Here is a 27,995-nt window from a genome sequence, read left to right as displayed (position 1 = left end):
CTTGACGTCCGCGAAGGATGAGTAACATCAAATGATGCCGGGACTGAGGTGGTCTAGCAGAGATATTTGGTCCCATCAGTCTCTTCTTTATGGGGTTCCACTCCTAGGGTGGTTAACAATTATGCTTTATCTGCATACTGATGGGGGATAATAGTCTTACGCTCATGACCTGGAAGGTACAGGGATTGGGTAACTACAAGAAAATGAGGCTGCTACAACTATTCCACTCAAAGTCGAGGGGTGATCACTCTGATTCATAGAAGTCTTAAGTTCACCTGCAACTCCTCATGAGTCGACCCGCAGGGTAGATATGTCCTGCTGAGGGGCAGCCTACAGAATAAGGAGGTGATTATACTAAACATCTATGGCCCTAACGTGGATGACCCTGATTTTTACCTGCACCTTCTTGAAAGTTTTCCCCTGATACCGATTCTCTGGGGGGGTGATTTTAATACAATACTTGACGTTAATCTAGATCGTTCCGGCTCTAGGCCGCGCCAACTATCCAGAGCTGCCTACTCTATCCTGACTGTACTGCCATGCGTAGGGATTGTAGACGCTTGGAGACTCATGTACCCTGATTCCCGAACATACTCTTTCTATTCATCGGCACACTATTCGCACTCTAGAATCGATAGGTGGCTCATATCAGACATACTCGCAAGAAACTTATCTCATCTATCGATTCTCCCTACAGCCCTTTCGGATCACTCTCCTGTGACCATCTATCCTGGGGACTAGATCATAGTGGATTCAGACATTGGAGGATGAAACCTTACGTCCTCCTAGATGCAGCCTTTCGGTCGAAACTGGAGTCCTCCATCAAGGACTTTTTTTTAATTCATTGCAAACTCTGTTCTTTCACAGGCCACCCTTTGGGAAGCTTTTAAGGTCTACACCAGGGGTATCGCCATGTCTAAAGAAAAAAGCATGCTGAAGGCAATTCAGGTAGAAATCATGAAAAGTGAATCGAGACTTGCAGCCCTTGAAGCCCAATATGCTACAACTCAGGCCCCTGAGACCCTGGCATCACTGGGAGTGGAGCTGGACACGTTTCGCTCCTTGGCAGAGCGCGAGATGAAGTTCCTAGACAACCCTAGCCTGGCCAGAAGTTACGGGGAGGGGAAGCGACCGGGCCGAGTATTGGCCAGATTGCTCCGCCGTGAGCTCGGAGCCCCCAACATTCCAGCGATAGTAAAGGTCTGATGGCACTCTTGCCACCTCGCCGTCAGATATCAACTCCAAATTCTTGGCCTTCTACCAAACCTTTTACTCGAGGCCTGAGAGTGTCCCTTTGGCAGATATTGATTCCTATTTAGAGAGCCTTCTTCTCTTGGTCCTGTCCACTGAAGCCAGCTCCCTCCTGGAGGGTCCGTTCATCCCCGAGGAGTTCACGGAGGCCATCGATTCGCTATCTTCCGGCAGGTCCCGAGGCTCGGACGGCCTTCCAGTTGAATTTTACAAACAATACAAATCCCTTCTGATCCCTCACTTGATGGCCCTATGGGAGGAGGCATGTGAAGTCGGCAGACTTCCTCCCTCACTCTGTGAGGCCAGGATAACAGTCCTCTTTAAACCCGGCAAGCCTCCTACCCAATGTGGCTTGTAACGTGCCCCTTTCATTAATACATTGTGACGCCAAAATATATGCCAAACTACTGTCCCAACGCCTAGTCTCCTTTATGCCATACATCATCCATCCAAACCAAGCTGGATTCATCCCTGGTCGTTCCACCTCCCTTAACCTAAGATGCCTTTTCAATGTAATTAGTAGAATTAGCCCAGAGGTGCAGGCGGTGGCTGCTACGTTGGACATGCAAAAGGCATTTGACTCGGTATCGTGGGAGTACCTATGGCGAGTCCTGGAAAAATTCAAATTTGGTCCCAACTTTCGCTCCTGGGTTAAGCTCCTCTATTCCGGTCCAGTGGCTAGGGTCCGTACGGAAGATAGGTGCTCTCCCCCTTTCCAAATATCCAGGGGGACCAACAGGGCTGCCCTTTTTCACCATTAATTTTTGCTATAGCCATGGAACCCTTTGCTGACATGATGCGGCAGTCCCATTCACACAGGGGGTTAAGAACAGCGGGTCAAGCAGGCTATCTCTTTATACGCCGACGATGCCCTCTTGTATATTCGCTCTCCCGCGATCAACCTGGCCCCGATATTGGAAGATGTAGTCCGCTTTGGGTGTATTTCGGGACTGCAGGTGAACTGCTCTAAATCTACTCTGTTCCCGCTCACGGACTGCATGCTCCCTCCACCAGACCTCATGGGGTTCACATGGTCCCAATCCAAATTCACTTACCTTGCTGTGGAGGTTGCGCATAGCTTTGAGGTGCTACTAGAGGAGAATTATCAGAACTATCTCTCACACTAGATGCAAAGACCCTGGGATGGACGAAACGCCCAATCTATTTGCCGGGCCGAGTGGGGATCCTGAAGATGGTTGTATTGCCGCAGCTCCTACATAGATTTACTAATCTTCCCTTGTGGCCGGGTGATAACTTCTTTCAAACAATGACCCGCACTGTCAACACCTTCCTGTGGCACTCCAGCGCTGTCCGTCTCAAGCTGAGGACACTGACTACTCCTGTGGAGAGTGGCGGATTTGGTGCTCCCGACTTCCTCAGGTACTGGCTAGTAGCACAGTCCCAATTAACCTCGCACTGGTTTAATACTCTGAATCCTCCTCCTCATGTCCGGCTGGAGAGATTAGCTGTCAGGGATCACGATATCCGTTCTCTTATACTAAAGCCTGTGCCAACTGTCCTAGAATCAGCGGATCCGGTGGCTAGTACATCACTGGCTCTCTCCAAAATATGGAAATTGCTAGATGCACCTCATCCTTTTCATGGGGACTTGCCGCTATGGAACTTCTTCCCGGGGGTCCCTCGGGTGCCACAGTCTATCGTTTCCCGATGGGCCGAGGCGGGGTATACATCGCTTCGGGACGTATTTGTTCAAGGAAACTTCCTTTACTTTAATATATTTGTATAGCACGGCCATGAACCCGAAGGCGTAAGGGCACTACAAAACACATAAAACAGAAAAACAAAAGACTGTCATGAAGCAGGGCCGAGCGAGAATATCACAGGCAAAAAGGTTGTTTAATGGTATAGATATGTCTTTAGTCTTTTTTTAAAGATTTCTAAAGATTCGATCGATCTTAGCTCCAGAGCATTCCAAGCTCTGGGACCAGCAGAGAAGAAGGCTGAATCGGTTGCTCTGACAGTGTTGCACTTGGGTTCAGATAAGAGGAACGAGTCATTGGACCTAAGTGCTCTTGTGTTGATTCTTATGGGTAATAGTTGTTGTAAGTAGCCCGGCATTTTCCCAGATCTGCACTTATGGACAATAGTCAGGGTATGAAATAGAACTCTAGCGGCCACAGGCAACCAGTGCAGCTCACGTCTCGCTAGAGTAACATGATCTCTGTGTTTGAGTTTCATAACGGCTCTAATAGCCCCATTTTGACAGATTTGTAGCCTGTTACTTTCAGATTTGTTAATTCCCATAAGAAGGCTCAAGCAGTAGTCTATTTTAGAGCCTACTATTGCTCTCGCAATAGTTTCTGCATTATCCTGAGAAATGAGAGGCCTTAGATGTGAATGGTCGGAACTTCCGCCTTCCTTGAAACGGAAGCCTTCGGGGTGGCTTCAGTTCTCGTCTCTTCGGGAAACTCTTAAAGCTAAATACCTCTATTTCCCTACAATACCACCCGATGACCCCGTTATAGCGGAGCTGTGTGCCTTTGCCTCTTCTAAGGGGAAGGTGTCTAGACTATATGCACACTTGCAGGCCAGATCACTCCCCTTGTTCACTAGGTTGAAACACAAATGGGAGGAGGACCTGGGGATGGAGATGACGGACGAGCGTTGGGCTGGTATGTGTGCACGTACTCATGGTGTATCCTTTAACTCTCGATTCAAGTTAATACAGTTTAAAGTATTGCATAGATACCATTACAACCCGAGCAAACGGCATCATATGTTCAAGGAGCTTTCCCCTAGATGCCATAGGTGTGGGTCCGACAGCGCTACATATATTCATATGATCTGGGCCTGCTCACGTTTGTCACAATTCTGGCTGATGTGTGCCTTACCATGTCTGCTATGCTAGAATACACTATAGACCCATCTCCAGCACAGTGTCTTTTTCATGAACTCCCGAATTGGGCCGCAATTCTAGAAAACTGGCAGGCCTCTGCTTGCGGTCCGCTCCATCCTAATGTGTTGGCTTCATCCCACAGCACCTACACATGGACAATGGCTCAAGGCAGTTATGTGGGCAGCGGACACTGAAGACTACTGGGCAAACCAGCAACCAACACACTCGAGGCCCAGAGACATTTGGCGGAGGTTCCGTTCCTACATGTCTGCCACATATTCCAATTCGGACTCTGACCCCCCCCATTCCCACCCCTCCTCCGGAGGCCACCTCGTGAGGTACGGTCTCTTGGCCCTCACTGTGTAACAGAATGTCCCAGGTCTATGAATGTGGACTGTGAGCACGTGTGGTGCCCGCATTGTGGTCACGGCATATGATTGTACTGTTTGCTGGTGTTTTCTTCTTTGTTGGTACTGTCAAGCTGAAAATAAATGTTTAAAAAAAAAAAAAAGACTGATGGGTGTCCTCATTAGTGAGCTATGAACAGCCCCGTTAAGAACGCCTGGGCTAGGGAGGGGGGTAAACCGGCAGGAAATAAGCAGACAGGGATAGCCCTAGCACCAAATACCCCAAGTACCTGCTTAACAAAGAGACGTACCTGTGAATCCCTTAGACCAACCACTTGTAATTTTAAAGAAACACGCTCAGAACTGCTTCCCATCTCCAATCTCGAGTTTGGTTCTTTGTTGTGGGCCACCCTGTTACAGCAGTTGGGGACAAGAAGTTGACATCCTATACCAAGCTGAGTGCTATGCTTCACTATATTTCAGGTGTACACTCATAGGGGAATGTACTGCCACTGCAGAACTAAGGAAGGCTTCATGTACAGCTACAACCATCATAGGCCTATGTGTGCCTCATATGGCCATATACTGCCAACAGGGGACCAGGTGGGAACTCAAACATGTATGTACTGCCAAGAAAGTAAGGTGTGGCCTAATAAGGTCATGTACTGGCTTCACAACCCCAGTGAGGCTTCATGTCAAGGTACAGCCACCATAGGTCTAGATGTAGAATTATAGGACTATACACTGCCTTCCCATATCCAAGAAGGGAATCATTCCTAGCTATGCTCATCATAAGCATACATGCATATGAAATCCCCTGCACGTAGAGCAATGAAAGTAAGACCCACTGAATATTACTATTGAATGTTAGGACATCATTATTCATATACGCGGTATGTGGAAACTGCCATGCCGCACAGGTTCATGCATAGGGATTTGTGGTGGCAGGGAGAATCCGGCCACTCTGTGTGATTAATTGATGCATGTTCACAGCAGGATCAGCCATATTGCAAGGATAACTAATGCTCCTGGGCAGGGACTCCTCACTATAAACACATTTTCACGCTGGTGTGGAGCCTGGGAAGGGTGGCAGCGACTGCGGCAGCTATCTCATGGAGTGCTGGCACAGGGGTCAACATGCCTAAGGGGATGGATTGTCCTGGAGCCTATCAGGGTGGAAGTCAGAAACTGAGAGGCAGCCTGGCCCTCCGCAGTGTGTGCTGTAAAGAAGCTGAGAGGGCCTGATGAGCGTGTGTGGAAGCCACAGGTGGAGGAGCGTGATGAGGGCCTGATGAGCGTGTGTGGAAGCCACAGGTGGAGGAGCGTGATGAGGGTCGGATTGGAGGATGTCTGCACTCTGTTAGGAAGAGCAGGTGGGCAGCTGCACATTCTGAAATTGCTGAGTCGCTGTCTGACGGTTGAGGAGGAGAGCTGTGCCTGGGCTCCATTGCAGACACCAAGGGGTGCTGGTAAAGAGGACTGGAGGTCTGAACCCACACCCAAGTAGGAACCTACTATAGTAGGTCGGAAGAAGGAGTCAAAACATTAAGGACATAATGAACTCTAGTTAATGAAATTATAAGAAAAGGCCTAACTTTACCTATTGCTAAATGGATCACCCTGCCTATCTAAAGAAACTAAGGGTGCTTGCCTGTAATTAGGAAGCCACAAAGTAAAAATGTCCTTGGTCCAAACCTAACTCTACCTGACCCTACCGCTAGTTTAACCAACTTAATTCTGCCAAGAGAAGAACTTTCTTCTCCTGGACTTCTCGCAGTTTGTGATAGTCTCTATATGGAACTGTCTCTCTCTTACATGTGGGTTTCTTAATACCATCATCTTCTTTGGTAAGCTCTGGATATCTCCACCTTGAGCTCTTATAAAACACTTCTGGGCTTGGTGCTCTCTTTAAGGGCACCTTAAGCCTAGCACTTTCCACTTGCTGCCTGCACTACCACCGTTTGCTGCTTCTTATTATTTATTTATTTATTTTGTTCCTCCTGCTCAGCACTTTCCACTTCTCCCCCCTCCCAGGCACGAGCGCGTTCTCAATCTCACTGGGCCTAGTAAGATTGTTGTTTTTGTTCTCCCTTGTTCGCCTCCCTTGCCTCGTCATACTCTGAAACACTTGTGTACGAGCGCGATACAAATAAAATAAATATCAATATGCTGCTTACAGCTTGTGTTGAGATAGTCTCTCACACTCTTGTCTTCACTTGTGACTCTTTCACAGGCTCTCAATTCATCCTTGGCTACTTTGCATGGGACTTGATCCCCTTTTACATTCCCGACTTCTGGGTTCTCTCTGTATTGCGGTTTCTTCCATTATCTGGTTCTCTTGATAGTCTTATATCCTATTTCTCAGAAGCTGTCCTTGGGCTTTGCTTTATCCACTTTCTCTCTTTCTTCATGAGACCTTTTCCCTTCTTTCCAAGGTAATGGTCTACAGTTGCGCTTTATTCTTCTCACAGGGCTATTTGTTATTTGCTTTATGGGCCTTTCACATTGGCAATCAAACCTCTTTATTCATTGTATCTTGTTTTTATGGCTGGGACAAGTTGCACTCTGCATGTGCTCTTGCCCCAGCAGCCCGGCTGCCTCCCTCTTTTCCCTTTCTCCCTGATACATTAATCTGCGTAGGGGAACGTTGCAGGGCTCAGCTCGCGCTTGGGTATTCTTCTCCATTGCCTATTTTCCTATTCTGAATTCCCAGTGGTGTCTCATTCTCGGCTTCCTCTCAGGCCAATCTACAGACACAGGAGATGGTGAGCTTCTCACGCTCCCAGCTGTGCTGATCTCGGTGTCGTTCAGTGGGCGTCTCACCCACCACAAGGCGTTCGTGGTCATGCCACCACCAGCTCCTGAATACGTCTCCCTTCATGGGCAGCGGTTTAACTGTTGATGTTCTCGCCCGGCCTCCCAGCGTCTCCCTGTGGCATTCCTTACCGAATAGAAAGTTGCCGGCTCTGCGGTTTGGCTCTGCTCTGCCCTTCAAAGGCGCAATCATGTCAGGTGACTTCCCCTGCATACCATGGTATTGCGTTGTTTTTACAACATGATTTTTTCACCGTAATTTTTCCTGACAAAATTACTACACAAAGTATTAATCGAAATATGTAGGGGAGGGTTGAAGGAGGTCAACCCAGCAATATTTTTAAAAAGTTTGATTCGTTTTTTCATAGTCATTTTGACGGTACTAATTACTGCAAAAAATAAATCATGTCGGCAAAGGGACATAGAACCTGTACCATACTCTCTCTTCCGCCTTCCTCCACTCGTCTCAGTTAAATACACGTTTCGTCTTAATGAGACATCCTCATTACCAGATAGATTCACTTCAGCATTGCCTGCAGCCAAATGACATACATTACTCACCGTAATTATATTTCTGATGGTTGTAGCTTAGACTCAGGAGGATAGCTCAAGTCAGGGGCAACGTGCTCCCCTTGAAAGCAAGACGACACGAGCAACACAGGTTCGATTCCTGGGTCTCCGCTTAGAAACCTCTGAGTATTAAGCGCGTTATAAATAACCTATCAAATCATATATCATTGGAGAAGGAGTCCTGGCTACCTTGAAAGGGTATGTTCAGAAAAATGTATTTCCTCGCTGGTTGCGTTTTGTACAATGCACATATTTTATTTTTAGTGTGGACTCCTAGTCCTAATGGTGGTCAGCCGACACGTGTTTCGACCTTGTGGGTCTTTATCAAGGCTGATATTAAAATTACACACATATCTAGTAGTCGTTTGATATGCGTGACATTTGTGAAATCAGTGACAATTTTGTGCAGTGCATGGGTCAGTGGTTTGTTGTGAAATTTGTGTACATCCATTAGACATACATTGTTTCCATTTAAGATTTGAAATGCATATTTTTTGTATACAGTACATGGTATATACATTGAAATTTTGTTAACTAAGGTGCATATGGGTGTGTCTGGCACCGGTTGGGGTTCCATTTGTGGTTTGATCTGATCCTGTGTGTTCACAGTCTTGGTCCTTGCTTGGCCTGTAGTTGAAGAGGTGACCAATGCTGATTGGAAATGATTGATATGCCCTGACCAATCAGGATTTATACCCTTGCGATCCAAAGCCCTAAACCTCTGTAGGTTCTTTGCTATAACCTTGCAATTAGACCCAAAAGTGAAAGCGGTGGCAATCGCCCTCGATGCTGAGAAACCATTTGATTCAGTCTCTTTGAGGTATATGTATGCTATACTACGGAAGATGGGGTTCGGGCCGGGGTTCCTGAGCTTTATTCGGCTATTATACAAAGATCCCAAGGTCAGAATTATAACTAACCAGACCCCGTCACCCGAATTTAAGCTTCACAGAGGCACGCGCCAGAGCTGCCTGCTTTCTCCAATTATCTTTGTCCTAATCATAGAAGGAATGGCAGCACACTTGCGCCAAAGGCAAGCCTGGCGAGGAATTCGCATCATGGGACCTTCTCAGTTCATCTCGCTTTATGCAGACAATACCATGATATATATTAGAGACCCTGGGGCCAACCTACCTCCTGTGATGCAAGAGGTAAATGAAATTTCAAAATCCTGTGGATATAAAATTAATCAAACCAAGTTGGAGATCATCCCCCTAACTCAACGAACAACACAGTCGGAAGCCACAGAGCGGTTCTGTTGATCCCCCAACTCAGCGTGATACCTAGGAATCATAACGGCTATATATAGGCAGACCCTACACACTGCTAACTAGGACCCTTACTTAACACTGCTTGAGGTGAAACTAAGTGTCTTGAGCAAGCTCCTGATTTCGTCATATGGCCGGGTGGCTCTCCTAAAATGGTTGTGGTACCCAAACTGTTAGATCTATTCAGTAATATTCCAATATGGCCAGGTCGACAGTTTTTTGAAAAACTAGACGCTTGCGGCCTAATTCGTGTGGGGGGCCCCGTGGGGGTTTAGGTTCAGCAAGAATGAGCTGGCCCAAGCTCTGTGAAAAGTACGACACGGATGGGCTGTCGGCCCAGACTTCCTGCTATACTATTACGCCACTCAAGCGCATTTTGCAAAATACCGGTCCTATGACACAGAACAGTACACCCACATACAAGTAGAAAAGTTTTCAGCAGCCCCCATAGACTTGCCATGCATGATTTATTCCAAGGCAAAGAAAGATACTGGCGAGGTTGACCCAGTATTCTGCACGGTACGAACTTGAGCAGCAATATTCCGTTGAGTGGAATGTTCGGAACCATATTGGCCCTCCTCCCCCCTCTGGCACTACCCTGACATGCACCTACGCTCAACACGGCGCTACAGAAAGCCTAGGACCAGGGGAAAGAGATGCGTCTGGGCAATCTATTTCCCAACGGGAAATTTGTGCACCTGGAGGAGGTCCAGGGGAAGATTGGAGCGAGTCTCAACACTACTCTACAATATCACCGCCTGAACACGGCATGTAGGAACAAATGGCCATCATTCCCATCTGCACAGATACCTCACCCATTCCTGAGTAACACCATGACTCAGGGGGGATTCAAAGTGAGCATCTCCATGCTATACGACACAGCACAATCCCATACCCCCTCCAAAAATACAATGAAAGCAAAATGGGAAAGCGACTTGGGTATAACTATTAATGAGACGCAAAGGGCTAAATATTGTTATTTTACCAAATCTATTTACCTATGTGCTAACTTTAGGCTGGTGCAATTCAAAATATTGAATCACTTACACAGAACCCCTGATATGGTGGCTAAATTTGACAGCTCCAAGCAGATTTCATGTCCTAAATATCGCTCCATGAGGGCCAACTCTATTCATATGTACTGGGAAGGACCCCCCGATCCGGCACTTTTGGGAAGAAGTGGCCTCCACCCTGAGAAGCATACTGGATACACACATTCCGGCTATTCCACTGAAGTATCTGCTCGGCGATAAATGAAAATGACCAGTTAAGACACGCAGACTCTTCTCAGTGGCGGACGCAGTAGCTAAATGCAACATTCTTGGATGCTGGAAGGCGAAGGTGCCCCCCACACACCAGTAACCTGTATGCCCAGAAGGGGGTGGGTGGGTTGATGCGAAGCAAGGGGCCGCATGGCTGGGGGAAACATCCCTCAAAGGGCTTACAGAGATGGAAAAGGAGCAACTGGGGGCAGTCGTGGACGGCTATGATGTTGAGCGAGTGGTTGAGGGACTGAGCTCAGGCAAGACTCCAGCGGTTGATAGAATTACCGAGGTGTATAAGGCATACGTGGAGTTGTTGTTCCCTAAGGTCTTGTTTTTATTTAATTTATTTATTTAATATTTGTAAGGTGCCTATACATCAGAAAGTGTTTCCAGGCAGCACAAGGCAAAGGTGAAGAGGGAACAGAATGGAAAAACAACAATAAACGGTCCTACTAGGCCTTGTGACATTCAGATCGTGCAAGTGCAGGAAACAGGAAGTGCAGGGGAGGAGTGTGAGGGGGTGTGGGTGAGGGGGAAGTTATGGGGCAGGGAAAACACAGGGGATAAGAGTAACTAGTGCGAGGAGGGTGGGGGCGGGAGACCAGACTCAGTAGTTCAGTCAGCGGAGGGTGCCTGAGGGCAAGTGCTGGAAGGGGGTACTGAGACAGACTGGTCAAGGGAGGGCCTGGCCCCTGTATGACTCAGATGGGACCAGGCAGCCAGTTGCAGCACCAGGAGAGGCATTAGCAAGGAAGGGGGAGAGGGAAGGAAGTCTTCCTTGAGGCCAAGCAGTGTGGTAATCTCCCAGGGTCTATGCTGGAAGCACTGGTGATTCTCCTGCCTAAGGAGGGCAGGGTTAACAGGAACTGTGTCCTTCATACCGACCTCTGTCCATGATATATGTGGAAGTTAAAAATTATGTGTACACTCTTGGCTGGTCGGCGGAATCCAGTTATGCAGGGGCTGGTCCACCCGGACCAAAAATAATTTATTCCAGGCAGATCCACTATGCAGAATCTTAGACCATTATATCTGATCCTGGATAAATATAGAGAAACAGCTGAGAAGTTGGCAGTGGGCATCCTGGATTCTTATAAGGCGGTTGTCTTTCAATGGATGGTACGGAGTAATGTGGGACTGGGGGTTCAGTTCAGCGAATGGGTGCGGCTTTTGTATGATGGCTCGACATCCACAGTACAGGGTAACAGGGTTATTTCTTGTCCACGGCAAGTGAGGCAAGGCACGCGACAAGGGTGCCCGCTGTCTCTGCTGGTTTTTGCACTGGTCATTGATCCTCTGCGGAGTCTATTGGAAGAGGCATGAAGTGGTGGGATTGCGGATGGGGAATGTGAGGCATCCTTATATGCGGGGGATACGTCTCCTTATATGAGGACAACATACTTTTGTAGGTGCGCGATCCTGCGGTGAATCTGGTACAGTCTATGGCCACTGTGGAGGAATTTGGGAGACAGGGTTGGTGATAAATAAATCCAAATCTGCGATTTACACCTTGCATGGTGGGATGGGAGAGGAGCTCTCGTATTTTCAGATGGAGATTCCAGAAGAGGGGTTTTGGTATCTTCGTATTATGGTGAGTGCAAACTGGGAATGTGTGTATCAGTAGAATGTGGAGCGGGCCACAGCAGTTTTTGGCAAGTTGGCAGAATTCAGAACGCTTCCCTCCCGTTAATGGGGCGGGTGGCACTGGTAAAGAGGATTGTGTTGCCAAAACTGCTGAATACATTTCAGGTGATGCCCATGCCTATACCGGCCTCCTGCTTCTGAGCACTTCACAGGATGTTATCCACACTACTTTGGAAGGGGGGGCTCGCTGAGGATAGCATTGGCTACTTTGCAGTAACCAGTTAGTACAGCAAGCGTTGGGGCACCAACCATTAGGTCCAATTACTGGGCCCTTGTGCTTCAGCATATGGTGGACTGGTTCGTTCTGCCACATGCATTCAGGGTCACTGACTGGATAAAAGTGTAATTGGCTCCTAGAAGACTATTGGATTTGCTTGTAGTGCGGGTAACGGAGCGCGGGCTAAAATGGCACTGTGCGCTGATCCACATTGTTGGAGGTGTAAAAGGGTCCTAGGGTCATATTTGCACATGTGGTGGAGGTGCGGCTCGGTGGCTGGATTTTGGGAAAAGGTTCTGGAAAGAATGTTTGGATTGATAAAGGTGAGGATCCAGCTGACGGTGAAGGTTCATTGGGGCTGTGGCCTTGCAGGAAAGGGAGGCGTATTAAGTCGCCAAACAGAGTGGTGGTGTTGGGGCTCCTACTGCCAAAACACGCAATAGCAATGGCATGGAAGGTGCCGCCTGGACGAAGAGGGGGTGACTGGCGGAGGGCGATGCGTAAGTGGATTAGGGCAGAGAGCGATGGGGCCTCAAAGTCTAGGATGTGCTTGAGGCCCGCTAGGACCTGTGGCCACCATAGACTACGCTATTTGGGAGATGGGGGCAGAGGTGGTGGAGGGTGAGGAGGGGAGAGGAGGGCGTGGTTTGGGGGGGGTGACATTGGGTACACTCGAACCCATGCAGCAATGTGTTTTGGGAGGGGGGGTTGGACGTAGGCCCACGGAGGATGTGGTGTTGATTAAAGGGTGCTGGGTTTTGTTGTACTTGGCTGGATGGAAGGGAGTAGGTATAGTCTATATGAGGACAACCAATGCAAGTGGATATCGGACGCTCTGATGGTATACTAAAATGTATATGTGCACAGATGTCATTGCCGATTGTTTCTATATGCTGTATGTTGGAAACAGTTAAAGTATATATTTAAAAAAAAGTTCTACATTGTTACATCGACTCATGTTTAGTCAATGTAATTATGTTTGCTACCTTTTTGGTGATCTTGGTCGACCACCACATTATTGTCTTCTTTTATGGTGACCCACATGCGCCTCCCTCTCCTTCCCCCACTCACCCCGCTACCCAAACAGACATAGACATGTGTGTCATTTTGGTCACCACTTTTTTCTTATTGTGAGCTATCAGATACATTTAATGCATAATATGCATCTGATAAAAAAGTGATGACCAAAATTACAACAACCAATCAGAGGTCGATTTTACAATAGCAAACCGGGGTAAATATATATGGGAAAAGGTAATTTCAGAATTGTACAAGTTTACCTCGGTGGGACATGGTCAGTAGATGATCCTATAGTTTCTTTAGGTCCTTGAAGAGTCCTTCTCTTAGTTTCCAAGTCATCATCAAAGTCTTTCATCGCTGCAGATATATCAGAGTCACTGAGGTCTGCCATTTCTGAATCTTGATGTACAGAACCATTGTCAGGCGGTCCTTTGCTGTCCTCTTGCACCACATTATTGGTTGTAACCTCCTTAGATTTGTGGATTGGCTGAAGAAATGCATCAAGTTTCTGCTCACGAAAGTCAGTGCGAACCAACTGGTGGGCATACACCCTATCACTGGTCCCATGGGAAGAAGAGGTGCTTGGGGCTGGTTTCACAATCTCATTTGAAGACATAGATGATCCAGGAAGTAAAGTCTAAGGAACAAGTGAAGAGAAAGATTAGTTGAGACAATACAGCACTTTGAACAAATGGGGGCATACATGGATCATTTTTTATGCAATATCCGTAAGTGGAATAACTTACCTAGTTATCAACCAATACTATTATTTTATTTTAGTAATGCTAAATGGTAAACCAAGGAAGAAAGTTTTGCTTTTAGCGTGTGGTAATTAAAACTTAAAGCCTTTGCATAAGTCATTGCTTCTTAACAATTGAGAAGAGAAGTTAGCGCTTCTGTGGACAGTGAAAGACAGGTAAAAATGCTCCTGAAAAAGTAATGCAACGGGGGCGGGCCCGAGCTGAGCACTGAGCAAGACGTTCTCTATGTAAGTTCCTTAGGCTTGAACAATCTTGAGGCCCGTTGATACAATGAGTAAAGGGTTGCAGCAACTACAAGATCTTGAACGGTTGCATGAATCTCCGGGATACCTATTGAGCCACTTTTAATTGAGCAATCGGTCACAGTTAGACGACCCAGTGGAGTTTTTCACCCGTCCCTAGCAGAGTCTAAGATGGCACCCGGCACGTAGTGACATGACGGAGACTAATTCAGGCAAGTCTGAGGCTTCAGCAGCCTGCTGGCGTTCTTGAGAAACTACCCTGGACTGGCACCTACACCACAAATGGTCTGCAGGCCTATACAAGCAGCAGGTGGCCCATATACTCATCAGGATCACTGGAGGTAGAATGTGAGCCAGGTACTGTCTGGGGGTACACGTGTCAAGTGTTGAGCCTCTGACAGGCAGGGATGTTGCTAAGTCAGGGGCTAAACTAATGTCGGGACTAATGGGACTCGGCGCTAGCTAGAATTTTGGTTGTAGCACCTGAACCTCTATCCGGGGCTACAACCAAAAGAGCCGGGGCTATAGCCCCCTCAGCCCCCCTAGCAATGCCTCTGCTGACAGGCCACCAAACACCAGAGAGGTCTGGGGGACCAGAACTCTTCCTACACAGCTACATTTTAGACAGCAGGAGGGTCATGACAACGCGGGCCTGGCCAAGGAAGTATGCAAGGCAGCTCTCACGGAAGCCTTTTCAGTTCATCTGGAGAAGTTAAGAAGAGGGACTGGCAGGGTGTTGCTCAAGTCATTCATTGCCAGTGTGCAGCCATTATCATTGCCCTCTTCCCAATCACCATTCTTCCTGTATTAGCTCCAATAAGCCATTGTGAACGCGCTTTACCAAAGCCTCATCATGAAGAGCAACGCCTAGATCGGGGCCCGCAGGTGTCCTCCCGTTGATCATATTCTAGAGGCTGTGGTGTACCAGAAGATGGACTCGGACTACATTGGCTCATAGTTAAAGAAGTATATTTAAATACATAGTAAAATGCCTAACTTGCCCTATAGCTATGAGGGAAGCTCCCTACCTAGTAAAATGAAAGCCAAGCGTGGACATCAAGTCCAAAGTAAAAAGTCTTCTGTCCGAATCCGAAACAACTAACTGGCCCTATCACTTTAGAAAACACCCAACTAAAAGGAATAAGGGGAGGCTTGCACAATAGCCTCATTATGGGCTTCTACCTGGCCCGACTTGCAATGGACTTGTTCTCAGTCTTAAAGTTTATTTAGAAAACCATGGAATAGGCTCTCCAATCTTCACTCAGATGGTATGGTATAAATTATAATTATCTTCAGTATGGGTTTCACACTTCCCCTTTTCAAAGACAAAATTGTTGCTTTCTTTTCTCCGTTTTAATTTCAAATTTCCCAATCCCTCCAAGATTCCTCCACAAGACAATTTGCTGTCTCCCACCTTCCTAGCACGAGACTCCCCCAAAGTCCTGTGGTTCTCTGGTATGTGTCTTGTGTCACAATGATAGTATTTAACTTAGGCTGTCAGCTTGTTCAGGTATTGTAGGTTCCTGTGGCCTTATGCACTTGGCTAGCCTTGCTGGCAAACATTAACCTTCCTTTCACTCTATTCCCCAGTAGCCTTGTCAGATATTCCAGTCTTGCTACACAATGATTGTGTTTAACACTGTTTCAGCAGGCCGTGACAAACCTACGCCTTGTGAGTATTCAGAACGTGCAAGTGCAGCAAGAAGAGAGGGGTTAGGGTAAGTGCTGGAATGTCTGTGCTTGTGGGTGAGCAGCAGATTAACTGCATTGTATGGTAAGTGCTATGTGGCCTGGAGAAGAGCAAGCCTACAGGAGTGAGGCCGGTGGGTGCCGAGGCAAGTGCTGAGAGGTAGGCAAAGGCTGTTGCGGTTGAGGCAGAGATCGTTGGAAGTACACCAGGACTGGATGGCAGATAGGGATGAAGGAAGATGCAAGAGCGTCAGCAGGAAGTTTGAAAAAGAGTTGTGTGTCTACTGCGTAATACTGGAAGTTGGCAGAGAAGGAGGAAATGAGGAGTGCTAGCTGAGCAAGGTAAGTGTTGAAAAGCCAGGGGGGGGGCGGTTTGAGCCCAGGGGGACACCACAGGTGGAGAAGAAAGTAGGTGAGGAGAAAATGCCCAAAATGACATGGGACGGTCAGTTAGGAAGGAGGTGAGCCAATCCAGTGCCCGCTCCGAGATACCAAGGGTATCATGGAGCCATTTTATGAGGATGGAATGGTTAACTGTATCGAAGGCAGAAGAGAGATTGAGTAAGGTGAGGACAGCTGGAGAGTTAGAGTCCAGAGAAGCGAGCAGTTCTTCATAGGTGTTCAGAAGAGCAGTCTCCGTGCCTCTGGATGCTCGGATTCCAGATTGATGGTCGTGGAGACCACCAACAAGTTCAGTGTGTGAGTTAAGTTGTGGAAAGGTCAGCTTCTCCAGCAGTTTCCCCAAGCAAGGGGGTGATATAAATAGGGCGGTAGTTGGCCGGACAGGTAGGGTCTGCTGAAAGTATTTACAGGAGAGGGCGCACAAGGGAGTGCTTGTGGGAGTATGGGAAAGATCTGGTGTCAAAAGAGTGGTTGCAGAGATCAGCGAGTGCAGGGGCAAGAGAGACTATGTTGTACTTGATGGTTCTGGAGGAGCAAGGGGAAACCTGTTTGGAAGAGACCTTCACAGAGCGGACAACTCTGGTGACTTCTTCAGGTGTGACACAGAAGGAGGAGGAGAGAGAGGGGAACAAGGTGGATAGGTCGGAGGAGGCATGAGAGGGAGGGAGGTTGGGCAGGAGGATAGCCAGGGTGCTCAGGATGTCCCGAGTTTTTGTGGTGAAGTGTGTGGCCAGTGCGTTGCAGAGCGCCTGGGACGGAAGAGGGGAGGAGGGGACTACAGAGCGGTTGGCTAGTTCCCGGCAGATTTAGTTCTGCTGTGTTGTTGGATGCACCCGATACCCATGCCTGAATGTGGGCCCTTTTCTTGGTACAGATGGAGTCTGTAATGCCTTTGGAGCAGTCGGCAGTCCAGTTTGAGACTGAAGTTTGCCACTTCCGTTCCGCAGCTCTGGACTTGCGTTTCAGGGCTGCAAGTTCAGAGTCGTACCAGGTGTTACGTTTGGAGGTGGGTTTCAGGTGGACCTTCGTGACTGGGACAAGAATATCAAGGTTGTTGGTAATGGCCAAATGGAGATTGCTGGGAGCAGAGTTGGTGGTAGACCCTAGGGGAGGTGGAGAGGGGGGATAAAGGTGGATGCGAAGGCAGTAACTGAAACTCGTTTCATCAGACGGATGTTCGTGAGCGAGGTTGGCAGGGCTTTTGGAGGGTCGTTCAAAGGTCCGAGGGGACCCAGGTGCAAGGAGAGGAGAGTATGGTCTGACCAAGAGAGTGGAGTGAGCAGAAGGGAGAGAGAGAGGTCAGAATGGAGGAGGGCATCCAGAATGTTTCCAGCCGAGTGGGTTGTGGGAGAAGGGAGAATGGAGATGGAAAGTGTTGTGCAGTGGTCAAGGAAGAGAGTGGATGCTGTGACAGAGGAGTCCAATTGGATATTGAAATCGCCCATGAGGAGGAGATTAGAGGTGGTTGAGAGTAGGGAGGAACAAAAATCATCCCATTGAGAGAGGAACAGGGTGGTAGCGCCAGGAGGCCTGTAAATGGTAGCAATGGTCAGAAAGGAGGAGAAAGAGATAACCAGCTTGCAGACCAGGTTCTCAAAAAAAGAGTAGAGCTGGGTGGATATGATGGAAAAGGAACCCACTCAGGCAACCCCACCGCCAGCACGGTGAGGTCATGGCATGGAGATAATCTTGAAGCCATCAGGGAGATGGGAGACAAAAGCAGTGACTGAGCTGGCATTGAACCATGTCTTGGTAAGAGCGAGAATGTTGAGGTCAATGTCTCAAAGAAGGAGGCAGATGCCAGCGGAGTGTTTGTTGGCTGAGCGAGTGTTAAGAGTAGCCAGGTGAACGAGGTCTCAGCCTTTGAAGATTTTCTGAGGAGGAGTACAGGGACGTGGTACACCAGTCAGGGTGAACCATGTCTCGGTAAGAGCGAGAATGTCGAGGTCAGTGTCTCAAAGAAGGAGGCAGATGTCGGCGGAGTGTTTGTACCAAACCGTAACATACAGTGTCCGTATCTCTTTCACCGTGTTGTTCGTACCTGCATCGGTATTGATACTCTGAATGAAACCAACCATTATAGCTCTCACTGGCATCCACAAATGGATAGCAGCTGTGTTCCGGCTCATACCTCCCTCTGCGTAACAGGCGCTTGGGGAACCGGGCTCTTCTCCTGTCTCGGTTGCTGGGTGCCTGGCCCACCACTGCTGTTCAGTGGTTGTGCCACCAGAGAAGACTGTTGTCTTACCGTCACGTCTCCTTCCCCTGACCGAAACCTCTTGCTTGGTAAAGACACCTTCCGTCCAGCCTCCAGATAGCGGGCCCTCCTTCGTTCATGCCAGCGTTGGCTATGTGGCTTGACGTGGCTACGCCCATCCATGACGTTGTTGCTACAGAGGCTCGCATCTGCGTAGCAGTTAATCTTCTCCCTCCCTAGAAGTCTCTCCTACATTCACAGTCTGTTCTCTCCTCATACACGTCATTGGTATGAATGGAATTGTGTCCGTCTTCCGTCATCATAGCATTCAGGTGACGTTCAGCATTACCTGAAGCCATTGAGTCAAAGAAGGATCTTTGTTAATTATGCTTGTAACAGGGAATGACAAAGTCTTACCAACATCCATATATACAGAAAGGGTGGTTTGGACAGAGTTCCTTATTGGAATGGGAGTTCTTGTCCCCAAGAGGGGTGTCACTTCTAGTGAGGTCCCAATTGCCCAGATCCCTAAGGAGGGTCTTGCGTAGCGGGCCCACCTCCCTAGCCTCAAAGGAGATGGCACCCCTATGGAGAGAGTGGATGAATTGTCCAGATTCGTCAAAAGGTCCTCTGGTTGACATACGCAAAACACTGTGAACCATGGCCAGGTCCTCAAGGAAGTCCAAGGGAGATCTTTTGACCCTTCTGCAGGGCGATGAGAAAACAAAAATGGCCAAAGTCATTGTTGAGGAACAGATCCATGCGGACCCTGGATTCAATGAAGATCTATCAGCACAGAGGCACCAAGAAAGATTTTGCAGATGCTCTCCGAAATTAACAAAGAAATTCAAGGAAATGTAATAGACCTATCCCATAAAATTGAGTCATTGGATAAATGAACACAGGGAGCAGAGTCGCGTATAGAGAAGCTGTGGAATCTTACATGCAACCAGGTATAGGAGCTTTCCCAGCTATCCTGGAATCCCAGTCTCAATCCTACAACTAAACTAAAGAAGATGCCAAAAGTCGCTCCAGAAGAAATAATATTTGTATAAGGGGCCTTCTGCTACACATAAAAGGAGTATATCTGGCAAAATATGCACAAGATCTTTTCCTGTCTCTTTTGAAAGAAACAGAAGGCACACCTATCAAGCTGGACCACACACATCAAGTATTTTCAGCAGGACAACAAAAGAAAAACCTGACCCCAGATGTCCTCACAAGAGTGCACTATTACAGAGTGAAGAGAACATCATGCTAGCACCTAAAATACATCCAAACATCTTCAGAGACGCAGAAATGAATCTTCTGCAGGATCTGGCTACATCTACTGTGCTGAAAATAAAGGCTCTTCAAGACTTCACCTCCTATTAATGCCAAAAAGGGATCAAATACATATTGTGCTACCCTTGCTCAGTCATCTTCAATTTGGACGGGGAAACAGATCAATTAACACAATGTGGGACACCACACAACTGACAAACAAAGAAGCACTGGAAGACGTCTCAGACAGGCCCTGCTCCCCCACGAGGATGCCCACTTGACGCAACACTGAATGGGCCAGAGTAGGGAGACCAAAAGGCTAAAAAAGAAGTCATTCAGACTTCACCACTCAATGCTTACTGCTGGGCTTCATCTCTCTGGGCCGGGTGGTAGATGAATGCTGATTATTTCAAAGGTTCCAATATGCATTTATATGGAAGGTCATCTTTTCAGTTCAAAATTGTGCATTAAGGTGTTCGACACATGCTTTATTTTAGGCTGTATTCTTGACATGCCCGGAGGCGGACCACGTAGACTCGTGTAAGGAAGGCATGCTATCAAACAGTAAGACAGACACACATGATCACAGTTGGAGGGTGTTTATTAAACTTCAATTAGGTTTGAATAATGCCTATCTAATCCTAAATCTAAAGATGGGAGCAAGCTACGACCATCAAACAATAATAGCGCAGTCCTAGTGGAGTCTGTCAAAATAAAAGGGCCTATACTAATAAACCTATTGCCAATGCTTACATCTAAATACACATTTTGTGAGAAACAATGTTATGCAAAAGAAAAAAAAGTGTTCAAGAAATGATATGTCATGATATTCAAGCCATTGGCTTCCCTTCCCCATGTTTTCAGCAAAGGACAAGGCGACACACTAGAGCTTAGCACAGTCTCTGGCTTCTCTATCACGAGGATGCGATTCAAAACTTCAACATCATGGCCTTCTATGCCAAAATCTCTTTGCCATTCAAAGTATCTTATTTCAGAGGGCCTAATGCAAAATGACAAATATCAAAGTTCCTTTCTTCTTAGGATTTCACATGCACAAATTCTCTGTTGCTTTTTACTTCACCCCGGGTACACCTCGGCCGGGCTCAGACCCACTTTAACACAAAGCTTTCAATTGATCTCCCTCTGCCTGGCTTGGACCAACTTTATCTACTTTGTCAAACTTATATACTCCAAAAATTTAAAGATTTTCAACTGTGAGTGGGATTTTGCTCAACCCGTCGCTGGACCACTTCAATTCACAATTATTTGTTCTCTTCTCGATATAACTTCTTCCTCACTTTTGCCACTTCTGAGCTGAATGCCTTGTAGAGACGTTCGATTGAGCACCCACGTGGCGCCGGACCACTCTGCCAAAAAGTTCAATCGCTCAGCAGTTCAACTTTACTTGCGTCTTTTATCACATGTGTTTTAACAATGTTTGTTGCAATTTGACGCACATTTCTGATCCTCAGCCTATTATTATCAAAGCATGTGATATTTATGTGTTGGAAAAACAGGGAACCACCACCTGTTCTGGGTGACTGGGAGAAAGACATGATCTGGACAAATAACTGCAAAGAGGTATAATCTGGTCTACTACCAATGTCATGCCGCCTGAAAGACATTTGGGGTGGGTTCAGGCAATATTTAGCAGATAAAGTCTGAGAGAAGAAGAACAAGGAGATCTGTGAAATGTAAAAATGTCATGCTCCGATCATGTACAAAATGAACATGTGTAATGCAATTGAAAGTAATGTAATGTGATAATCTGTGCAAGTTAAATAAAAGTTTTTAAAAAAACAATGTTTGTTGGAGCGTTCACCATACAACCATGGCTTCAACACAGTCCAGTCTTGTATCCGTCTCCCCAACTCACCGGCTTGTTGATTTCACCGATGCTGCTTTGTTCTTGGAGACAAGGATGGTACCACAGCAGCAGCTGATTCTCCCCGCCTTGATTATTGACACGGGAGGGGCCCGGGTATTTTTCGAGACACAATGTAGGATTCTTCAGCCTGGCTTTCCTGGTTTTGCGATTTTGAATCTCGAGGGCACATGTAAGTAATGGTTCCTTGTTGAAAAGGTGAAGGGAATTTCCCCCCTTGCAATCCCCTTCTCTTTTGCTGTCTTTCTTCTCTCGTTAAACTGCCATCTCGGAACTGCTGTTTCCTCGTGTTCTTTGCCTCGCTCAGAATGTGCTCTCATGCTCTGTCTTTTATCCGTGTGGGGAAGCTTCATGGAAGTCAGGTGTGTGTGATGGTCAGTAATTGCCTGACCTCGGCGGACCATTGTATTGGGACACGTCAGGTATACAGCTCGGGTGTTAGTCCATTTTCTCTCACAGCAGCCTGTCCGTGAGGAAGTGTTTGTGTTGTAAAAGGGAGGGGGTAGAGTTCTTAAATATCCAACGTGGTAGGATCGGGTAAAGGAGTTATAGGGAAGGGTATACCATGTCTCACCATCTGGTGTCCCACTCCCCGAAGGCTCCTCAACCAGGTGATCCTCCCGCACTGGTCCACCCCCAGGATCTGGATCCAAAAGGGATGGCCGTGCCATGGCCACCTGCATGACAGATCCTCGGGGACTAGTGGGTGAGACACCTTCTGGTTTCTCAAACTCTACACCTTAATCCATGTTCAGAGTCAGGCTTATTTTGCCAATCCTAAATTAGTCAAGCACACAATTAGTAGAAGTTTGGGGTGAGAAAAATAAATAAAGAGTCCAGTATAGTTTTGACACAAGAACATGTGCTTATCCAGTTAATCAGGCATACACTAGCAACGTGCTGGAAATGGCATTACTTCTAATTCTTGAAAATGTCATTCATGTTATTCGGTAGTTCCTCAACTCGAAAACTATATCTTATCCCTCAATGTGCAGGGATTGGACCCAGCTTATCCTGGAGGATGAATGCAGGCTATGCAAAAAAAAAAGTTCCTATTCAGTTCGCTACAACTAAAACAAAAAGAGGGTAGCTATTATATTTTCCAGAGGAGACCCGTTTATTTAAAAAAGGAGTCCTGAAAGACACCAATGGGAGAGTAACCCGCTAAGATAGCTTAGCGGGTTGAACGCTCGCTGCTGCGATCTGTGTCTGATCTGCAGGTCAAAGGCTCAAATTCCGGCACAGTCAACTCAGCCTTTTATCCTTCTGAGGTTGATATATGAGTACCAACTCCAGTTGGGTGGTAATGTATGTATATATGTTCTATGTAAAGTGCTTTGGCGTAAGCGCTATAGAAATAACACATCATCATTTACTCTTAAAGGGTACAATATTTGGTCATTTGATATCGTTGACCTGTATATGCGTCCCAAATGAGAACCAGCATTAATATTTAATATAACTCCTTCCAACATTAGCATCATTTCTTGCGGGGGAGGTCATAATATGCAGCGACTTTAGTTTGATTCTAGACCCCAGGATGGACAAGACATACCACCAATGCCTTCTGATTTTAAAAAATTAATGAAAACTCGACTATCATTACTTGCTATGCCTGACTAAAATGAAGTTGACTGCAGGACTTAATTCTTCACAGACGTAAGGGAAACATGGAACTTGGATATGTGGCAGGCCTCACAAGACAGGTGCATGGTCAAGAATAACAAGTAACAATGATACACTGAGATCATGTGCTGTGGGTGGGAGGGGCATACAGGAGCGATGCAGAGGATCATCAGAACGCAGCTTACAGGATACAGGCCATGTAGCAAAAGCCTTTTGAGGTTGGAGACAGAGAACATTGGCATGGAGGGATCTGTGGCAAATCAGCATCAGGAGACGGACAAGGATGCATGATTAGCATTAGTTTTATCCTCCCTTCAAAGTAAAAAGACCTAATCTTGCCATAAACCTGCGATACTAAGCCCTACTCTATTCCATAGAAAGTTCAATAGAGGGATCGTCAGGGCGTCAAGATGACTAAACATAAATTAAGCTTTCCATCCAGAATCCTATTCTAACCTAGTTTCTCTCCCTACTACTCAAAGAAAAACATAAGACAACCCAGACAATCTTTTGGGCATTGAAAGGGAATGGTGCTGGCTTATGTTATGACCCACACCCCTGTGTGTGTATCCTTATTATGGGCTCTTGTCTATGTTCTCAGTCACAAACATACAGTTCATGTACTGCTGGAGCACCATCCGAAGGTCCAGCCTGGTCTCTCTGTTTCTCTTGTAAGTTGAGTGTCTCACAGACTTTCTCCCTTCACAGAGACTTTTCTGTTTTGCTCCCCCACCCAAATCTGGGTCCTTTCAGTCTCTCTCTCCCCACTCAGGGGCTCCTCTCATTCTCACCCTGAAGTTTCTTCCTTACTTCATCACTCTGGGGCTTTGCTCTTTCTCTGTTCACTTTGGGGTTTCTCGGCTCTTTCCCACACTGGGGCTTGTCTCTGTCTTTCTCCCCACATGGGAGTGCATCGGCTGTCTCCCCGCTCCAGGACTCCTCTGACTCTCTCCCCTACCCTGGGGCATCTCAGTTCTGTCCAGCTCTGCTGCTTGTGTCTCTCTCCCTCTTACCATGCTCCACACCTGCTGTTTAGCAGGAGTCACTGCATACCTGGTTGTGAAAGGCAGTGCTCCTTGGGAGGGCTGTGCAGTCTGTCTGGTGTTCCCTGCTCGGCTGAGCAGCTTACGTGACTTGTCAACTGGGCTGTCAGTCAGCGGCTTCTCTTCTTTCCAGGTCTCTCCATGTGAGGACCAGTTGGCTGTTTCTTCTCTGGGCCTTTCCTCTGCCCTCCAAACTTCTTTGGTCTTGCTCGTGTTACGGTGCCGGACGCTTCTGGTTCCCTCCCATGAGGACTTCCTGCACTTGCCAAAAGCGCACTACGACTAAGGATGACTTGTCTGGCATCCCCTCTCTCCTAAAGGTCAAGCCTCCTGTGTGTGCTGCAATGTATCTGACTCTGCGGGCTGCACAGATGCTTTCTCCCGATTGGTTCCTCAGACAACGTACCTCTAGAAGGCTATTCTTTAACCTTTCTGCTGTTTCCCATAAGAACTGAGTAAGGTTTGAGTCAGAAGCACAGTCATCCATTAAAAGGGGTCATGGGTTATACACCTTAGCTCCTACAAACCCCATAAAGGTGCTAGTGTCTGTGCGAGAGATGGTGAATTAAGTTCCTCTCTGGGGATTTCCTGTCCCCTATAGGGGAGTCGCCTCCAGAGGGATCCTGCTTACCCTGAAGGGTGTGAAGCGTAGCAGGCTCACTCCTCCCAGGGCAGAGGTGTCATACTCCTTGGATTCTTCACAGATCTTAGAGCACTGTTGAAGCAGCCAGCAGGATGGAAAAGTTTTGTGAAGTTATATGCTGCCACACTAGGAAGTAACAGTAACTATATTCACTTATGTGCAGCCCCTCACATCAAGATTGGAGAACAAAGCATGAACTGACATGGGAGGCTGATTAAGCAGTGGCCAAAATAGCGCAAGTCATTTAATAAAATTGAGGCCAGTTAATGTTTCAAGATGAAATGTGCAGTAGTAGGGTAATGTTTATAATGGGTCGAGCCAGATCAGAGAAGTGAAATCACACAGGGCGAGAAAAGAACATTTCTTACGATATTACAAACTACTCATGACTGGCTGTACCATTTATCAGCTATGCAATAAATGTTGGTACTCTGAAATCAGTGAGATAAATATGTGCTGGTGGGGAGATAGGTTGGATGTAGAATTATGAAGCATTTGCTGGCTGGTGTTGTGTTGCTCTTTTTGCAATCCCTGGTAACTGGGAAGCACAGATACTGGGGATTTTGTATTGTTGGGGTAGTCAATAGTTTTGAGGGCATCAGTTGCTTTTTGGTTTTCTGATGTGGCAAGTTAGTCAGGACACTATATCAACACTCTGAGATGGCTACGGGAAGGAATGCAAACAAAGAAAATCCTATCCCTGTCTTGTTGAATGTTAATGGCCTATGCAACATAGTGAAAAAGGGAGCCATTACCAATTTCCTACAGTGCGATTGTTTGGAGACTGTACTGCTCCAAGGGATTGTTTTTTTGCGAAATAGCCCTACCTAAAAAGCCAGGGTAATGTATAATCAAATGGTACATTTAGTGATTGTATAGGAGGGCAGCAGAACAGTTTAAAGAAAAGTTGGCCTTCCTAATTGTGAAGTGATTTATTGACCCAAATGGAAGGTTTCTTAGGGTCATGGGGCAATTGAGTGGAGAGGAAGCTGTGTATTTGGACCATTATTAAGATGTATGCTCCACCGTTAGGGAGAATTCTCTGTATAGGCTAATTTCCCAAATCTAGTGAGTCCCCCAGCAGCTTTGCTGGATTTTTGGGGTTTATTATTTTCTCCTGCTAAGAGTGAGACTCTTTTTCTCCCACTCTTAGGCATGATCTGAGAATGCCCTTTGACTTTGTAATGTGTTTTATGGGCTATGGGGTCTTTTACTCCATAGGGCTTCATGTATTTTTGGGATGTGGGTTACACTGCACCCTCAGTGCAGTAACACAGGGGTTTCATAGTGACCCCCAAACATAGACTCCATACCATGGGACTAACTACTGTCTCCCAGGGCATGTAAAGTCACCATTGACTTTACTAGTCTTAAATTGTGAACAGAACCAGTACAAACCATCATATTGTGGAAGTACTGGTAGGGGTAATTAGATTGCCCCTGGGTCTGTTTTTCGAGGGAGCACTGTCCAGTCCCCCCTCGTCGAGTTTCTGGCTGGTGGCAATGGTTACCACGCAAAATATTCCACCGGAATATTTCCTATGGGATTTTCCCATTCATTTTAAACGCACCACTTTTTTGGAGCAATGTTAAAGATACCGCCGGGTTATTTATTTAATATTTATCTTTTTGCTAGGACTCGGTTTTAAAATGGCATTTGTGTTCACCTCTGTAACTCCAACCCAAGTCGAGCCCTTTGTTCCAGTTTTGGCGGGCTTCTGCACAGAAGCCTCCAAAAGTGGTGGCACTCTGTCTGGGTCTACAGGATGTGTGGGAGGGGGGGGAATAGGCACCCTGGACTGAGTTGCCTCGGCAACTCAAGTCGCACTCTTGGTGATTGGCCCAGTGGTGAGCCACCCGGCTCACCACTTAGCATGTTTGAGTGACAGCTAGGACTGATGAATGGGGGTTTTCTGCATAAAAGCAGGGCTTTGGGGACTGGAACTTCAGAAGTCGCCACAGGACCTAAAGAATCCGAAGAGGGAGAAGCTGAGCCGACCTGCAACGACGACACCACCGGTGGAGCCCTGCTGAACCGCCTCACCACTTCCCGACGACAGAGAAGATCTTCATCCTGGAGAGTCTTCTTCCTTTGAACTGGTGGGGTTAACCAGTTCGCCCTCTTTTCGCCTTCCTGGATCGTCTCGTGGTCGAATCGCCCGTGCCAAGCACCCCAGCTGCCGGATAGCCACGCTTCACCACTACCGCAAATAAAAGGGTAGTACCTTTTAACCGGGAAACTCTGCGGCTGGTTTCTTCCCTGGCAGTGCAACGACCCCCAGCTTTCCTCCACGTCGAGATCTTCTCTTCCCCTAGACGAAGCACCGACTTGCACCAGCTGCCAGGAACAACTGCCCCCGCTGGAGCTTTCTCACCATTTCAGGTACTGTGTCCCACCTGGTCTCCCTTGCAGAAGACTGTTCAAGGTGTCCCGTAAATCCTTGACTCTTTATCCTGGGGTGACCTGGGACCTGTTAACTAACTTTTCTGAACTGATCCAACTCCTTTTTGAACTATCTGCAAAGACTTTTAAAGTGTACTTCAACTGTGTGATCTTGGGCACATTCCGCCTTACTCTCTCCAAGAGTGGGCCTGGCCTATGAACTTTCTTGCTCTACAGTAGATTCTGCCTTTCCTGACTTGCTGTGGTTCTTCTAAAAGTGTTGGTATTGTGTGCTTTCCTAATCCTGCCTATCCTTCCCTTTTTAAATAATTATTGGAGTGCCATCTTGGTTAAGCGCTCACCTCTGTATTGATAATAAGTGGTGTTCTTTTCCTAAGACTTGTCGAATAATTAATCAGGGAGGTGTATATATTTCTAGTGACTGTGTTTGAACTTGCTTGACATATTAGTGCCAGTGTATTTTTATAAGTGTGTTTTTAAATAAATAATTATATACTTTTATACCCAAGCTCTGGTCAGTGTTTGCTTGTGCTACTATATTTTTGTACCTAATGTGTATACTATATATACTGCCTAACTCTTCTTGA

The 27,995-nt window shown here is 47.0% G+C and overlaps 1 protein-coding gene across 2 annotated transcripts in view; it reads right to left on the bottom strand.

The window, feature by feature from the left end:
* The window catches only part of MLH1 (mutL homolog 1), a 949,066-nt gene that overhangs the window by 282,928 nt on the left and 638,143 nt on the right, over nt 1-27,995 (bottom strand). For both annotated transcript variants that reach the window (XM_069613203.1, XM_069613202.1), the window contains exon 12: nt 13,514-13,890. In XM_069613203.1, coding sequence (XP_069469304.1) covers nt 13,514-13,890 — 377 coding nt within the window. The remainder of the gene's footprint in view (nt 1-13,513; nt 13,891-27,995) is intronic.

Source organism: Ambystoma mexicanum, chromosome 5p, assembly GCF_040938575.1.
Source record: "Ambystoma mexicanum isolate Mex_15411 chromosome 5p, UKY_AmexF1_1, whole genome shotgun sequence".
NCBI lineage: Eukaryota > Metazoa > Chordata > Amphibia > Caudata > Ambystomatidae > Ambystoma > Ambystoma mexicanum.
Note: the sequence above shows the minus strand (reverse complement) of the source record. Positions and strands in the feature narration are given on the sequence as shown.